Raw genomic sequence first — 16,847 nt, 5'->3', positions numbered from 1 at the left:
GCAGTGTCATTAAGACAAACAGAGCAAGTAAATGCACACCAAAAAGAAAAAAAAAACAGCTCCACCTTGTGGATTACATTTGCCGGTGCTGCTACAGTTGACTACAATTCTTCACTAGGATTAATCAAAATGGACAAAGCAGAATGAATGAGTCAAGTACGCAGGCCGAGGGTTTGGGCGATACCTTAATTTGTCCTCAAGCTTGGTAAATTCTTCCTCGAACCAGTATAAGAAAAAACTGAAAATGTGCCTACAACCTAACCCTAAGAGAAATACCTGGGAAGCAACGGAGTTATGGTCCTCCCTACGTGGAGTCTGCATGTTCTCCCCGTATCTGCGTGGGTTTCCTCCCACAGTCCAAAGACATGCAGGTTAGGTGGATTAGCGATTCTAAATTGTCCCTCGAGTGTGCTTGGTGTGTGCATGCCTTGCAGTGGGCTGGCACCCTGCCCGGGGTTTGTTTCCTGCCTTGCTCCCTGTGTTGGCTCCAGCAGACCCCCGTGACCCTGTAGTTAGGCTATAGCGGGTTGGATAATGGATGGATGGGCAATGGAGTTAAGGTAATAACAACACCTATTTATTTCTTGTACAAGTCAAGTTGGGGAGCCTGCACTGATACATTGCGCTGCCGCACCCACTACACGACGAGACAACTCGGGATCCTGGTTGGCAACCCCCCCAAGGCAAACAAGTGGTCCAGTCCCACCCTCCGGAAATGACCCTCTACCTGCTGCAGCCAGGAGTTACGTGGGCGACCCCTTAGCCTGGTCCAGCCACTCAGGTCCCCAACAATGACGATCTTACGAGCTGATCACCCTCGGGGAAATGCGCCACATGGCTGTAGTGCCATAACTGACGCTCCCTCACAATGCAGGTCATGTGCCTCATTCGGGACTCCATGAGCAATAAAAAGTCAAACCAGTGGGACCCCAAGGATTTTCTGGAGAGACACACATGAAGGAGTCCAGTCTTCATCTCAGGTCACTGGATAGCGTTCATGTCTCGCAACCATATAGCAAGACAGGAAGGTAAAGACTTGGACCTTCATCCTTTTGCAGATATCAGGAGTGCCACACACCCCTTTCCAGTGACCTCATGACCCCCCATGCTCTCTCAATTCGTCTACTGACTTCACAGGAAGAGTCACCAAAGTCACATGAATGTCACTGCCGAGGTCAGTAAACCTCTCAATGACGAGGTCGACACTCTCTCCACGATAGACACACAGCTGATGGCCGTGCCCAAGAGGTCATTAAAAGCCTGGCTATTGGTTTTTATCAGGACTCTCACAAGCCCAGACACTCAGACCCCTCACTCAGTCTCTCAAGTGCCCCGATCAGAGCCTCCATTGACTCCGCGAAGATCACAGCATCATCAGCAAAGTCAAGATCAGTGAACCTTTCTTCACCAACAGATGCCCCACAGCCACTGGACCCCACCACTTTGCCCAACACCCAGTCCATACAAGCATTGAACAGAGTAGGAGCAGAACACACCGCTGACGGACCCCAGAATCAACTGGGAAAAACACAGAGGGTCTGCCAGCACTCACAGTACCAGTGGACAGGCCGGCCATGATATCCAGCAACCTCGAGGGGATCCTGCGAACCCTTAGGATGTCCCACAGGGCAGCTCGATCAAATGAGTCGAACGCTTACGAAAATTGACAAAAGGCTGCAAAGAAACTCTGCCGATATTTGTGTTTGTGCTCCTTGGGAACCCTCAGTGCCAGGATGAGGTCGATGGTAGACTTCTTAGTCGTAAAACCAGACTGTTCCAGTGGCTCGTAGGTGAGCAAGTGATCACGGATCCTATTGAGGATGACCTTAGCAAGGACCTCACCCGGCACCAAGAGCAGTGTTATCCCCCTTTATATCATCGAGAGGAGTCGCAGCACACGGCTCAATGGCAACTCTGGTCTGTACCGGGAACTGAGAAGGATGGCTCTGAGGGCAGATAAGGAGGGATGATAAGTCCCATTTTCCAGTCAGTTGGGATGACACCAGTCTCCCAAATGGAAGCAAAGACTGCTTGTAATGCCAGGAAGACAGCCTTACCACCAGCCTGGAGAAGTTCACCCCGGATACCACAGATCCCTATCCCTACAGCCTTTCCCCCCTCAGCTGGTTCACCACCTGTGCCATCTCCGTGAGATTGGGTGGTTCACAGCTAATTGGAGGATCAGCCACAAGGGCCATGGACCCAGAGATATCCAAATCCTAGCCAGAGGATCAGCTCTGACAGGTCACAACTGCAGTGTCATCTGTGAGGACCGTTCCATCAGCCACCCTGACAGCGACTCTCCGAGGAACAGATTTGGATGTGCGTAATGCTTTGATCCCTCTGTAAGCAGGACGTGGGTCGCTAGACCACAGATGGTGTGTCACTTGCTCACAGATTCCTCTAACAAACACCTCCTTATCTGCCCTCAGAGTCGTCCTTCTCAGTCCCCGGTACAGACCAGAGTTGCCATTGAGCCGTGCGCTGCGACTCCTCTCGATGATATCCAGGGTGCCCTGCGAGATGAAACACCTCCTTCTGGGAACACCGGGAACACCAACACAACCCACAGGGTCTTGTCACGGAAAGTCTCCCACATCACATTAGGTTCGGTAGTCGTACCCAAATCTGCAAGTTCCTCACACAAACTGCAGGCAAACTCATTAGGAATAAGTTTGCATTCCTTGTACGGCCCCCCCCCCCTAAAAAAAATAAATAAAATCACACAAGGAATGCCTCAAATGAGCTTTAGGAAGACCTGTTTTTTCGATGGACCCCCAGCCTTGACCCCCTAATATGACCCCCTTGTGGTTAACGTTGGAGTTGCAATAGATGTAAAAAAAAAAAAAATTAAAAAAAAAAAAAAGGGATAAATACAACACACTAAGCAGAATGTAAGTGATCCTCTTCACTAATAAGCTTTTTTTTTTTTTTTTTAATAAAATTATATTACAAAAGCCTGTACAAATTCATAAGATTTTGTGAATGTATACTCTGAAGGCCAAAACTTTTTCAGCAGCTGGGCAGAGATCAAATTAAATTAAGGAATTGGCAAAAAAACACTAGTAAAAGTCAATGTAAAATTCTCCAAGAAATGTAGCGCTCATCTCGTCACTCCAGAATACCCGACGTTAAAAGTGCACATAAAATCTGATTCAAAGGCAGAGGTCAGTAAAAATGCACAGAACTGTCAAGTCCACCTCCTCATTTTCTAACATCTACCTCCATAAGTTTGCAGCTCTCTGGTATTTGATCCGGCGTGGTCTTTAGTCATCTGCAAATAGAAATGAAAAGAAAAATATATATATATGAACAAAGCAACAAAGTCAGAAACCCTAATGACAAAAAGTCAATTCCAGCCATATATTCCACCTGTCAGGAATCTTGTGTTGCACCATGGGATTGAAAAAGTGAAAAGAAGAAAGCACATTGAGCATGTTACCCCAATATTAGCTTCCCTTCACTGGCTTCCAGCTCATTTTCGAATCAATTTTAAGATCCTTGTATTTGTTTTTAAATCCTTTAATGGTTGTGGCCCATGTTATCTGTCGGAACTGCTGCACCCTTATGTACCGTCTCGCCCTCTCAGGTCAGCAGACCAGATGCTTTTACTTGTTCCTAAGGCACAATGCAAACTCCGAGGTGATCGGGCTTTTTCAGTTGCAGCTTCTAACTCTGGAACGATTTGCTGTTGCACGTTAGGCAGGCTCCTTCACTTGCCGTCTTTAAATCTTATTGAAAAAACGCACTTTAACCTTTGACCCCGTGTGAGATGTTGACTGTGTACTCTTTGTTTTTTTATTCTGAATTTCTCTTGCGTGTTTCAGTTTCCTTTACCTTTTGATTATTGAGTGCTATATGTTGGGTTTTTATTGTACAGCACTTCGCTCAGCCTTGATTATTTTTTTTTTAAATAAACTTTATTTTGCACAATAATAAAAAACATGAACACAGCAGTAATATGCAGTTAATAAATATGTAACAATTTCACAAGAAAGCTAATGATTGCATTACTCCACTACTATTGCCCCGTACACACCTCCTACTCCGCACATAGTTGCAGAATTGTTTATAAAAATTCATAATTAATTATACCACTACTCCCCTGTATACGCCTCCTAAACCACACAAATATGAATAATTGTCCATAATAAATACAAATTTCATAATCAGTTTACTCCTTCACTACTCCCCCCTGTACTCTTCTCCTACTCCGTACATCACTCTCCATTATACACACAGCACTGTATTCCTCAGGACGTCTCCTGTTCTGTGCTTTCAACCATCCAGGATTTAAATATTGTGAAGGACATTTGAAGAAGTCACCACCCAGTCAACAACTTGCCCCTCTCAACAGAACACAAAACCCTCCCAAGCCCCCATAAATCGCAGAAGGTCTGCATGTCTCCAATAAGGTGGTGGTAAGTGAATTCCAGCTTCAATCAGCACTTCACCAGCACTTTAAATATTAGGAGCACATCGGTGGTCTTGTAGTTTTTCTCTTTGTTCCTCCTGGTTTTGAGGATTGAGAGTTTTGCTTGGCCCAGAAGATAATTTCCCAGCACACACTTGCTTCTCTGTCTCAGAGTGTGTGTAACTAACAGATAGATAGATAGATAGATAGATAGATAGATAGATAGATAGATAGATAGATAGATAGATAGATAGATAGATAAAAATCCTGAGACAAGACTTTTTTTCAAGAGACGATAAGACTTTGGCCATTTGTTCAAGCCCCACCCTCCTCTCCACCATTTCCGGTTCACGACCTACGCCAGCAGTCCTCTCACCTCTCATTGGTGTGAATGCTTTTGTCAGTCACAGTTCCTGCTCTCTCAGCTCTTATACATTTTTATGTTTTCCTCACTTTAAGTTCCCAATTAAAGAAGATGTATTATGTCCAAATCTTACTGAAGAATTTCATCACGAAGGGCTATCAACAGAAGGAATGAGTAGACGGGCAATCCTAGCACCGAGAAACAAGGAAGTCAAACAAATTAATGGCAAAAATGTTGATCAGTTACACGGCAAATTGGTTAAAAGCGTATCAATATGCATACTTACACACATACTGTCACACACAAGTGACTAGGGAGCAGCGTGAAACCACAAGACGGGACTGTGACGGTGTGCTAACCACTCTCTCTTTATTTTAACAGGAGAAACGAGAAAATGACACCTTGAATTGGTCTCCAAAACCCTAGGCAGACGTCCGGGCCACTTCCGGGTTCCTTTGCTTCCGTCCGGTCCTTCACTGATGATGTCACCACCATCCCAAGACCCTCAGTGTCTCGTTTTGCAGCACTCCCACTTCCGTTCCCACCTCATAAAAATGTCCGTGTTCTCCCTACTGGTTGTCTTTTGTGTAACCCATGACTGACCGTATTGCTATCTTTCAGAGTGCTTTACAGTATACGGGGACGGAAATCCCAAACCTTAATCTTGGTCTCTGTGTTTCCTTTTATAATATATACATAAATAAATCAAGTGTGTGTGTGTGTGTGTGATGAACTGGCTGGCACCCTTTCCAGAGACTGTTCCTGCCTTGCACCCTGTGCTTCCCCACAATTCTATGCGGAATAAAGTGGGCTTGGAAGACGGACAGAGAGATGGATTTACCCTCTTTTGTTACCGATACACCACTCGGTGAACTTCACATATTAAGCCATGAATTTCCATCCTATTTTTCACATCTTAGCTGAATTAAAACAGAATGTTCTCAAATATCTCTTAATGGACAAGATAAGAAATCAGCGTAGCACATGCTGATCACCACAGTCAGTGCATGGGATGGTTTGATTACCTGATTGCTACAAACTCCTCGAGTCTTAGCTGCTTGGAACCCAGCCTGTCCTCGCCTCTCCCTTTCATTTTTTAAATTGTTTCTCGGTAGCTCATTTCACTCATGGGTGAATACTGAATTAGCTTCCAAAGCAAAAACAAAAATCTTCATAATTCTCTTTTCCTTTCAGCTCTCTCTTCAACTGCTGTCACACTCAAACGTTCTGCTGGTTTAGGCTTTTAACTGCGATAAAAATGTCCACTCAAAAATATTTTATAGGGGCCGTTCATTTTATCACTTGGACTTTTGATTTGTTCCTCTTCTAAAAATTTACGCCGTTGGCCGTCTGAAACTGTAGACCTCCTAGAGGAAGATCTGGCAGAAACTAGGCCAGGGGTTAGCTTGTATTTTCTGGAAACTCCTGCAGTACACGCAGCATGTCTTTGTTTGCGTTTTCTGGAAGATTCTCTGATAACTGAAGTGTAAACAAAAAGAAAATGGAATGATTACCATTGGTACAGCTCGTCTCTTTGTAAAGGAGGAAGTTGAGAATACACGGCAACTGTGAAGAGGCTTCTTCCTGGTCTCCATCCTGCTGGAGTTTTATTAAGCACAGTCCACAGGTTGGAGACTCCATTTAGTGACTCGCAGTGTACTGTGGGATAATCCAAGATCCCCTTGAATTACTTACAACCAGAAAAGAAAAGGAAGAACAGTCTGGTCTAGATAGTTCTGGTTTTTGCTACTGCAAAACGTCTAAATAAGAAGTTTAGGAAGCAAAAGGGTGCCTGACTGCCTGAGCAATACGGAAGGCTGCATTAGAGTCCAAAACAGGAAGACAAAAATTACTTGACGTAAGACATGCAGGTTAGGTGGACTGACAATTCTAAACTGGCCCTAGTGTGTGCTTGTTGTGTGGGTGTGTGTGTGTCCTGCGGTGTGTTGGCGCCCTGCCCGGGATTGATTCCTGCCTTGCGCCCTGTGTTGGCTGGGATTGGCTCCAGCTGACCCCCGTGACCCTGTGTTCAGATTCAGCCGGTTGGAAAATGGATGGATGGATGGGTGTGGATTAAGCGACATGAGTTACCCGTGACTTTTTTCACTTACATTATTGATCTTGTAAGATGTTGTTCAGTAAAATGATCACCATGGCCTACGGTTCTATCAATCCACCTCTTCATTGCAAGAAGGTTCACCGTGTTGATCTAAATGGCTCGTACGCATTTGGGTTTCTTCAGTCACTGAACATATTATTAGCTCATCAATTTATATACGTTTGTTTACTTAAAGCAACACTCCACCCAAAAATATCTTAGCATGTTCCTTACCCCGTGTGGTTTATAGGGACGGGCGAGAAAAAATGCTGAACCTCATGCCTGCTAGTATAGAATGGTTTCTTTAGAAGAGTAAATGCAGTATTTAAAAAGCAAGATAGATGTATCCTTTCTTCGGTACCATAGGTTTCTGGTCTTAGGACCTACACTGTGGTTACCAAGAGGGACATATAGGGTGGTCCATATTTATGTATACTAGGGGGCTTCGCTCGCCAACTCCCCGCCTGTGTTACGCGCCAGCAACTTCCCGTCTCTGCCGCTCGTGTATGTGGATTTCACTTTTGCCAAACAACACATTTTTTAATTCTCATGGACAGGCCTCTTCATTGGGAGGCAACACTACTTTTCCCTGATGGCAACACGAATTAGACGATCTACAAGTCTCCGACTTCAAGTTTAAAGCCAAACAATATCTACACACTTCTGACATATCACCGATATCCATATATTTCGATCTCATTTCACTTTTACCTTTTCATCAATATCGCATTGAATTTTGATTCCGTGTTTGTAATTACATCGTGACAACGCAACTTAGAACTGCCCGTGAGTGAATATCATTTCTTTCTCTCTATACAAACAGTGTCTGACAATAGCATTCACACAAATGAGAAATGACTGAACCGTGTATGTGCGTGGTTGTAAATGTTTTAGATGCAGGCGGGACTTTTCCAAATCTCTTTGTATAAAGTCTTGCCTCGCGAGGCTTGAAATTTTCTTTTGCGGGATTTCACTTTCACCAAACCGCATTAATTCTCGCAGATACATTGGAAAGAAACACTACGTTTCCCTTATGGCAACACGAATTTGACGATCTTCAAGTCTCCGATTTAAAGTTTAAATACGAACAATATATTCAATCTCTGTTATTTCACCGAGTAATAATTTCCATTTGTTTATGCTAATGTGATCTTTACTATCATTTTTTTGAGACTTTGAATTTTCGTACTTCTATTATCTCTAACCTGCTCTGCATGTGTATCGCGCCAATGTTTTTGAATTCTTTACGACATTCTACTTTGTCATCTACTCTTTATCTTTTATTTCCGGCCCCGGGCCTGGTTAAATCTCTTGGCACAAAGTCTCATCTCGCGGGACATGAAAGTGTCTCTCTGAGAAAGTCACGTCTTGTCTCTCTTCCCAAGATTTTTTTATTATAATAGAGAGATGAAATTTCACGGGCTGTAGCATTTAAACTACTGCATGAAAATTATTGAAAATGGCATCACTGTGTAGCCAGAGAATGGGAGTAATGAAGTGCTGGACCGGGCAACCCCTACTGTGTTCTTAATGTTCATGTTCCAATACTTTACTTGATAATAACATTGGTAGTTTCCTGACAATAACACCTTTTCAATCATATACCATAAATACTGACGTATAAGTTGGGTCTTGAAACCCAAAAAAAAAAAATCGATCATAAAAATCAGACCCTGACTTATACGTCTGTTCAAAAATGCGACACTCAATTTATTTTTATTTTTTTACATCTTCTCGCCTCCTCCAATCTCTCATCAGTTTCTCAGACACATCGAATTTCATTCGCCACTTCAATGACTTTTCATTTAAAACAGAGCTTCGTATTTTCTTCTGATCAAACGCTCCATCGTAGATAAGGGACTCTCTTATGATAAAGGTGTATGAGGGTGTGAGATACAAAAATACACCAAACAGTCCAAACGTCGCTTCAGAAAATAGTGCGGTTATTACCGTGTGGTCAGGTAGGCACAATACATAGAAAAGAAAAGGCCGTGTGCTCCGTGGTTCCTCTCTCAGGTGGGTGTTAGCATATTGTAATTTCTTGGACCAATAGTGTGAGCTTTCCGCATTCGATTTACATGACCGACATTATAAAATACAGGAAATTATATGATAAAATCAAGTTCTGACTTATCCGCGAGTATATACGGTACATAAATATGGGCCAACCTGTATTTCTTCAAGTATGACTGCAATTCTAAAAGAACACATTCCCTGGGAGCATGCGGCCCCGGCTGGATTTAGCTCCTCTTCAGAGATGTACAGAACTCCCTGGATGTGCTAGTCCCGTTTCTTTCATGTATCTATGTATGGAGTTTCTTCCGTCAATATGGAATCATCTGTCACATGACCAAATCTAGGTCTAATTACTGTGGTCTTAAATTTTCTCTGATGGTAGACTTCAATTCTTCAGTAAATTGAGGAATTTAAAATGATTTTATGATGTTCTCCAGACTGGTAGGCGGAGTGGTGGCTCTGAGGTAGGGATTTGCACTGGCAATTGGAAGGTTGCCGGTTCGAATCCCATAAACGCCAAAAGTGACTTTACTTTGTTGGGTCCTTGAGCGAGGCCCTTAACCTGCAGTTGCTCTGTCCTGGGTATGACATTAACCTGCATCTAGGCCCTCCAACCTGCAGGGAAAACTTGGGGATTGATGGCAGAATTGGCACTCCAGTCACCATTAAAAACCTCCCACTGGTTCCATTCCATCTGAACTAGTGTGGTGCGGAGATGTCACCTGTTGCATGGCTGCACTGGGGTCTTAATCTGGGGTCCTGAGTTGGTTTGTCATTTGGTGGGTGCAGCAATGCACTGCATGAGTTCCCGCTCCTAACCTCCAGACTGGTGAGAACTGATAAAGTTGAGCTACAATTAGCTGCACGATTAAAGGTCAAATTGATAAGGTTTTTAACTTTATATAGGAAAGGCCTCTTTAATGAGTTAACTAAATATTTAGACAAATTCCAGAATAATTATCTAAACTTAACATAATGACTGGGCTAATATATCTTGTAATTCAGTTATTTATGAACAGGAGCCTTTTTTGACCTAATTTGATTGTAGGCATTAATTCATTTGGATGTTATATAAGTTGGTGGAAATAAACCATTGTGGATTAAACTAAACTTTCATTAAAAACATTTATAAAACACTGCAACAAGTTTACATACGCAATATAATATCTGAGGAGACGGATGTTCAGCAGTTTAAAGAGCCTGCTGTACAGCATTGGTCAAACGTGCAGTATTTGTAACTCTTAATTGCATTAAGCTTCTCTAAAGTAGGGTATTAAAAGACTGGCATCTGTACTGATTTTTATGAAAGGGAGCTGTGTTTTTAGTATACCACATGGATCATGGGCATCCATTTCTTACATCCACCATTGCTCTGACTCGGCCCTGCAAAGATCCCGACTCACCATCCCGCTTCTTCTCAGTTGGCTTGCGTGATGCATTCTCCCTGGTAGGTGGCAAATATGGTCCACGGAGTAATATTCGGTTTCCTCGCTCTCCCTTTTCTTGGAGGAAATGGGCAAGCATTCCATAAAGGAGAGGTCTATGGAGACACAGATTATATAATAAGTATATTTGCTGATCTCTAGCACCACCAAAAGAATAAAAATCACTTGAACATTATTTTTTACATACACTGATCTGGCACTGGCATCTTCAGTGACATTTAGCTCATTTAAAATAAACTGTCTGTCAAGGGGCACCTCAGGTTGGCCAGACTCTGCAATGATAAAAAAAGCAATAGTGAGTATAATGGCCATTCAAGTACTCCTCAAAAATAGTTCAAGGAAATGTTTAACACTTGTGGTATATTCGGACCCGGACAGAGACAGGCAGACACCGAATGTCCCCAAACACACACGTTTATTCAGTGCACTAATCCCCAATATAATACAGTCCCCTTTAGACTTCCTTCTGCCACCACCACCGCTCCTCCCTTTGCAAGCTCAGTCCTCTTCCACCCGACTCCGGCTCCCCGAATGGAGCCAGGCAGCTTCTCTTATAGCACACCCGGAAGTACTCCGGGTGCCCCAGAATTAACATGCAGCAGCATTTCCAAATCTGTTAATTATTTCTCTCATGAAAAGCGGACAGACGTTGGATTTTATAGAAATAGAGACAGCACTGTGGTCAACTTCAATTGTTTTACATGTGTTATAGAAATACAATTTTTCCTCACTTTTCTTACTTACTCCCTTTCCTTGTGATGCTGACAGCCTGCTTGTTTGCCTTTCAAAGGATGCAAGGTAAGTAGGTGATCTTTAAATTCAAATGCCTTCCTAGAGGCTTTAACTGGAGGTATTTATTTAAACAAAAAGTTAATTTTACATAAAACACAAAGCATAAAGCAATCTGAAAACTTGTGTGGAGTTTTAAACAATGTTTGAGTGACTAGCGACCTGTAACTACCACTTAGCACAAGTTTAAAATGCTGCATTTCAATACCAACAGTGTAAAACTAGCAGTCTGACAGACCATTTATATCTCTGTCAGACCTCAAAACCCCGCAATGTGGATCAACACTGAACAGCCCTTGACTTCAGATCTTGCTTTACATCATGCTGGATTTTAAAGGAATATTTTACATTGTACCCTGCTGCAGTGTGTATCAATTTCACATTAATGTACTTTTGCTCTTCAGCTGGCCACCATGTTAAGGCAAAATTACAAATAAATATTCATGGACATACAGTGGGTTTGAAAATAACCCCCCCCCCCCCCCCAACCCCAACCCCTTGAAATATTCCGATTTTTTTTTTTGCTTTACAGCCTTAAATGAAAACATACAAATTAATATTTTTTCCAGCTTTACTTACTCAATGCAATCTCTAACATCCAAGTGAAAGATATCACAGCTACAGTTCAGAAGAATTTTAAAAAAAATAAATCCTGAGATTAATAAAGGATCACCCCCCCCCCCCCAACTCAATCAGGTGTAAGTGCCCATCATTCCCATTGCAGACTACAGTTACAGGCTGTGCTCAATTGTAATGAGTGTGATTAGTGAAGCTGTTCCTGGAGCATTCATTCCCTTGCTTGGTAGTGCCAATGACAGCAAACAACTGACTATGGGTGGCAAGTCACTTTCAAAAGATCTCAGGGACAGAGTTGTGGACAGACATCAGGCAGGAGATCTCAAAGGCTTTATCAATCCCAAGGAGCTCAGTAAAGTCCATCATAAAGAAGTGTTTGGTACTACTGGGACCCTCCCTGTATCCTCCAAACTGGATGGAAGAGCAAGGAGGAAACTGGTAAGAGAGGCTACCAAGAGGCCAATGGCCACTTTGAAGGAGTTCCAGGATTTGATGGCGAAGAGTGGTCATTAATGGTGTGCATGTGACAACAGTTTCACAAGTGTGTGGAGTGGTGGCTCTGAGGCTCAAGATCTGCACTGGTAATCGGAAGGTTGCCGGGTCAAATCCCGTAAATGCCAATAGGGACTCTGCTCTGTTGGGCCCTTGAGCGAGGCCCTTAACCTGCAATTGCTGAGCGCTTTGAGTAGTGAGAAAAGCGCTATATAAATGTACAGAATTATTATTATTAAGAGCTCCATATTTGTGGCTTGTTCAGGAGGGTCGCAAGGAAAAAGCCACTTCTCAAGAAAGGCCACATTAAGGCTCGTTTGAGCTTTGCCAGAATGCACCTTGAAGATTCTGATGCCAAGTGGAAAAAGGTCTTCTGGTCAGATGAGATCAAAATCAAACTATTTGGCCTCAATACCAAACGGTACACCAATGCAGCTCACCATACCTACAAGTAAAGCATGGAGGGGGCAGCATCCTGGGGCGGCGCTGGGGCTCTCGTTAGGGTAGAAGGAAAAATGGATGGGGAAAATACTGTCAAATTCTTCAGGAAAACCTGCTACCCTCTGCCAGAAAGATGAAGATGGGCAGAATGTTCACCTTTCAACATGACAATGACCCAAAGAACACAGCAAAATTGAGCACACAGTGGCTGGAGGAGAAAAAAAGTGAATGTTCTGGTGTGGCCAATCAGAGCCCAGACCTAAATCACAGTGAAAATCTGTGGAAAGATCTGAAGATAGCAGACCATCAACACTCACCATCCAATGTGACCAAACTTGAACAGTTCTGTTAAGAAGAGCGGGTAAATATTACTCAATCTAGGTGTGCAAAGCTGATAGAGGAGCATCCCAACAGACTCAAGGCTGTCATTAAAGCAAAAGGTGGGTCAACAAAATGACATTGGGGGGTGATCCTATATTAATCTCAATAGGTCTTGATTCTGATTTTTTATCATTTTTCTGAACTGTAGCTGTGATATCTTTCACTTGGATGTTAGAGGTGGCATGGAGTAAGTAAAGCTGGGAAGAAATATTTTGTGTGTGTTTTCATTTAAGGCTGTAAAGCAAAATAATGGGAATATTCCGAAAGGGGGGGGGATTCTCTTCCATACCCACTGTAGCCATACAATCCATTTTGCTACAGATTCTTATCTAAACATAACATTAAAACCCATAAATGTGAATTTAGTACTTCATTTTCTAAAGTGCCAGCTCGTCCAATACCTGCTGTCAGCACAGACGCCGTGTATCTGTATTTGTTAAACTCCAAATACTCTCGTATAAGCTCATTGACAAGAAGGTTCTCGTGGGACAGAGGGGGCTTTGATTCACTTTGGTCATCAAGGGCATTGAACACCTCAGCTCTGATACGGGCCTTCAGCTGGCCTAATACTCCTCTTGAATCCAGAGTCTCCTTCAAAGCTATGCAGGAAAAAAGAAATGAAACAGAAATTATTTTGATATATATGAACATTTCTTGAACCTGGCAGACTGACCAGCTATTCAAAGGCAAAAGAGAGAGGACTAAAAGTGACAATACCCTCTTGTTATGCCACCAGATTTTTAAGCACATGATGTTTTCATGCTTGGCATTCTCATACAGTAGGGGAGTTACACACATGCTCAAATCTATCCATTTTCTGAAAACAGTAAATTAGAAAGCTGAACTCACAGAATGGCTCAAATCTGTTGCCTTTTCTTGTTTTTGACAGTGTCCCAGACACTGGAACACCACATGCCACCTTAATGACACCTTACAAGACACTCTGAGCTTAAGCTCAAAAGCCTCCAATTCTAAAATCCTCTCTGAAATCTGTTCAATATAACTGTTCTTCCACTTCCCTGCATTTCAACAAGCTTCATATCTATCCATTCTCACTTTGTAGTATTCTTGGCACTATGTGGTGGGGAATCAACAAATCAACACAATAAGACATCTCTAAGTATACGTTCATTGCCTTTTCTATTAACTCTTTCAGGGCTGATGTCGACTTTTGTCAAAAGGAGGAGTTGACGGTGGTAATCAACAGTAAAGGGCGACAAAAACCGACGTTGTGTTTTAGTTGCTTGTAGGAAAGTTAGCTTCATTGGTTTAATTGAGACTCCTTGCACTCACACGAGGAGAAAACAACAGCAAAAACGGCACTGACATCTGGTAAGGGATCAGAGCAAATGACTAAAGCATTCCTGGCAAAGTGATGGCCACAGCATGCTACAACAGACATTTCAGTGTGAAACCATTGCATTGTGTGCTTTTCAGAAAAAAATTAACACTAGCATCTTAATTGGGGGGCGGCACGGTGGCGCAGTGGTAGCGCTGCTGCCTCGCAGTTAGGAGACCCGGGTTCGCTTCCCAGGTCCTCCCTGCGTGGAGTTTGCATGTTCTCCTTGTGTCTGCGTGGGTTTCCTCCGGGCACTCCGGTTTCCTCCCACAGTCCAAAGACATGCAGGTTAGGTGGATTGGCGATTCTAAATTGGCCCTAGTGTGTGCTTGGTGTTTGTGTGTGTCCTGCGGTGGGTTGGCACCCTTCCCGGGATTGGTTCCTGCCTTGTGCCCTATGTTGGCTGGGATTGGCTCCAGCAGACCCCCGTGACCCTGTGTTCGGATTCAGCGGGTTGGAAAATGGATGGATGGATGGATGGATCTTAATTGGGTGCAGTGCGCTGGTGCCCTGCCCGGGATTTGTTTCCTGCCTTGCGCCCTGTGTTGGCAGGGATTGGCTCCAGCAGACCCCCATGACCCTGTAGTTACGATATAGCGGGTTGCATAATGAATACTGATGCTGCTTTTTTTTGCCTGTTATGATTTAATTGTCTGGTTGTACCACTTTGTCCTTTAACTACTCAAATTAGCCAGCCTTTATTTTCACAAGAAGAGTGACATTGTGGGTAACACTGCCAATGTGACGGACCCATTCAAATCATACAATAGGCCATTGTCTGTGTGGGAGCTGCACATTTTCTGCACTGGTTTTCCTCACACATTCATGAAGATGTGCAGGTTAGATTACCTGGTAGCTCCAAGTTAACCTCTTTGTGAGCGCAGAGTACAATGGGCTGGTGCCAGTGCTGGAATAAAATGTATTATTAAATGTTGCTGGATGCAATGGAAAAATAATGAATTGAAATGATTTTAGCATAAGGCAGCAATATAACAAAATGTGAAGGGATCTGAATACTCTCCGATTGCACTAAATATACAGAAATACACATATATTTAGGTCTAACTTTCAGATATATTACGGTAAGGTTTAATACCGAGATAACAGGAATGCACGATGCCATCACAATCCGTTATAAGGCACAGACAACATTAAAACACGGCATCACAAATGCTCGGTGTAAGGAAGCCAAATACAGAAAACAGCAGAATTAAAAAAACACAAGAATGCCATCGTTATATACCAGGTGGCCCTTGCAAATAAAACTGTTAAACTTGTTTAAGGGCGTTTTAACAAACAAAACAGTCTGAAGACATAAAAGCAATAAGAAGAAAGTTTATTAACGTACGGGATAAACGGATTATCTTTTAAAACTTACTGTTGGACCGTACGATGGCTCAAGAGGACACCTGAAACTTGTAAATAAAGCGTTAGTGTTTAAAAATCCCTCACTAAAATAAAGCGCTCTAGCATACAAAGTATGTCTTCTAAGAGGATCGCGTAAACGACACGAAGTGTCAAGCTTGGGCTATAATGTGGCCGCATCGGCACGTCATTACATGAAAAATAAATAAACTACTTTCAAAATGAAAGTTTTAAAGATGAAGAAATTTAAAGCTTAAAAACTACAACTCACCGGCCTTCAGCTCGGCGATAGTCGCCATGGAAGCAGAACTACGCAGACGGCACAGACGCGAGCAACTGGCACTGAGTGTAGACAATCACTGTTGTAAATAACGGAAAAACCCGCCTTACTCACCTCTCCTTCCGGTTCCGGCCTCTCCGATGACGCCATGAGGAGGCGGGGCGTTTTAGAAACGTGATCAAGTCATACAAGGCACGCTGGAGAAATGACAAATCCGGGAGGACTGGAAACACATTCTGTGCAAGCCTGGAGATGGAGGCTGTTGCTGGGGTTACGGAGCTCCACTTTGAAAAACGGACAAATGAAAACACAGAGCGGTGGTCCCGAAGGATGTTTCAGGGCAAATCCCTCGTGATTGAGGGTTTTTATTCTAATCAATCTCACCATCAGCACGTGTTCTTCTTACATGTTTTTGATCTGATTGTTTACCTAGCCGCCCTTTGTTATTCTCTTATTCTAATAAACTCTGCGATTTTCGTATTTTTGCTTGAGTTTACATTTGCTATTTTCTCTTTACTTCTACTCTTTTCTTTATAATTTGCTCCCCTAATTGTATCGAAATTCCGACAACACTGAATGCTAAAGGGGAGCACAGATTTTAGTGCCAGAGGCTCGTCTGAAATGTTTTATAACGAGCAAAGGAGAGAAAACGACAGCGATTTTTGAAAGCAATTTGACTGGAAAATACTTTCGTACACTTAAGGCTAATCCATCTTTTAAGTGCACCTACAGCTAGTATACAAACCAGTAAATCCTACTAAAAGTCGAGTCAAGTTGGGGAGCATGCACTGGTACCGCACGTTGCCGCACCCATTACACAACCAAACAACTCGGGATCCCGATTGGC

The 16,847-nt window shown here is 43.0% G+C and overlaps 1 protein-coding gene across 2 annotated transcripts; it reads right to left on the bottom strand.

The window, feature by feature from the left end:
• Nucleotides 1–2,911: 2,911 nt before the first annotated feature.
• Nucleotides 2,912–16,121, bottom strand: cep20 (centrosomal protein 20). Of its 2 annotated transcripts, none has more exons than XM_028814087.2 (5): nt 15,992–16,120; nt 13,418–13,615; nt 10,525–10,609; nt 10,296–10,432; nt 2,912–3,274 (listed from the first exon to the last, which is right to left on the bottom strand). In XM_028814087.2, the coding sequence occupies exons 1-5, from the start codon at nt 16,017–16,019 to the stop codon at nt 3,267–3,269; spliced, it is 456 nt and encodes a 151-aa protein (XP_028669920.1). In that variant the 5' UTR covers nt 16,020–16,120; the 3' UTR covers nt 2,912–3,266. The 2 variants fall into 2 exon arrangements, with proteins under 2 accessions (XP_028669920.1, XP_051789961.1); XM_051934001.1 differs by lacking the exon at nt 2,912–3,274 and adding an exon at nt 5,933–6,257 and having other exon boundaries at nt 15,992–16,121.
• Nucleotides 16,122–16,847: the final 726 nt, after the last annotated feature.

Source organism: Erpetoichthys calabaricus, chromosome 11 (assembly GCF_900747795.2).
Source record: "Erpetoichthys calabaricus chromosome 11, fErpCal1.3, whole genome shotgun sequence".
Lineage (NCBI taxonomy): Eukaryota > Metazoa > Chordata > Cladistia > Polypteriformes > Polypteridae > Erpetoichthys > Erpetoichthys calabaricus.
This window is presented reverse-complemented; position numbering and strand designations above follow the sequence as displayed.

Coding starts and splice junctions, on each gene's coding strand:
- cep20 (XM_051934001.1), bottom strand. CDS start 16,019: ATGGCGACTATCGCCGAGCTGAAGGCCG. Junction 10,433..10,524: donor GATGCCAGTGCCAGATCAGT/GTATGTAAAAAA, acceptor GTGTCTCCATAG/ACCTCTCCTTTATGGAATGC. Junction 6,258..10,295: donor AACTGAGAAGAAGCGGGATG/GTGAGTCGGGAT, acceptor TTTACACTTCAG/TTATCAGAGAATCTTCCAGA.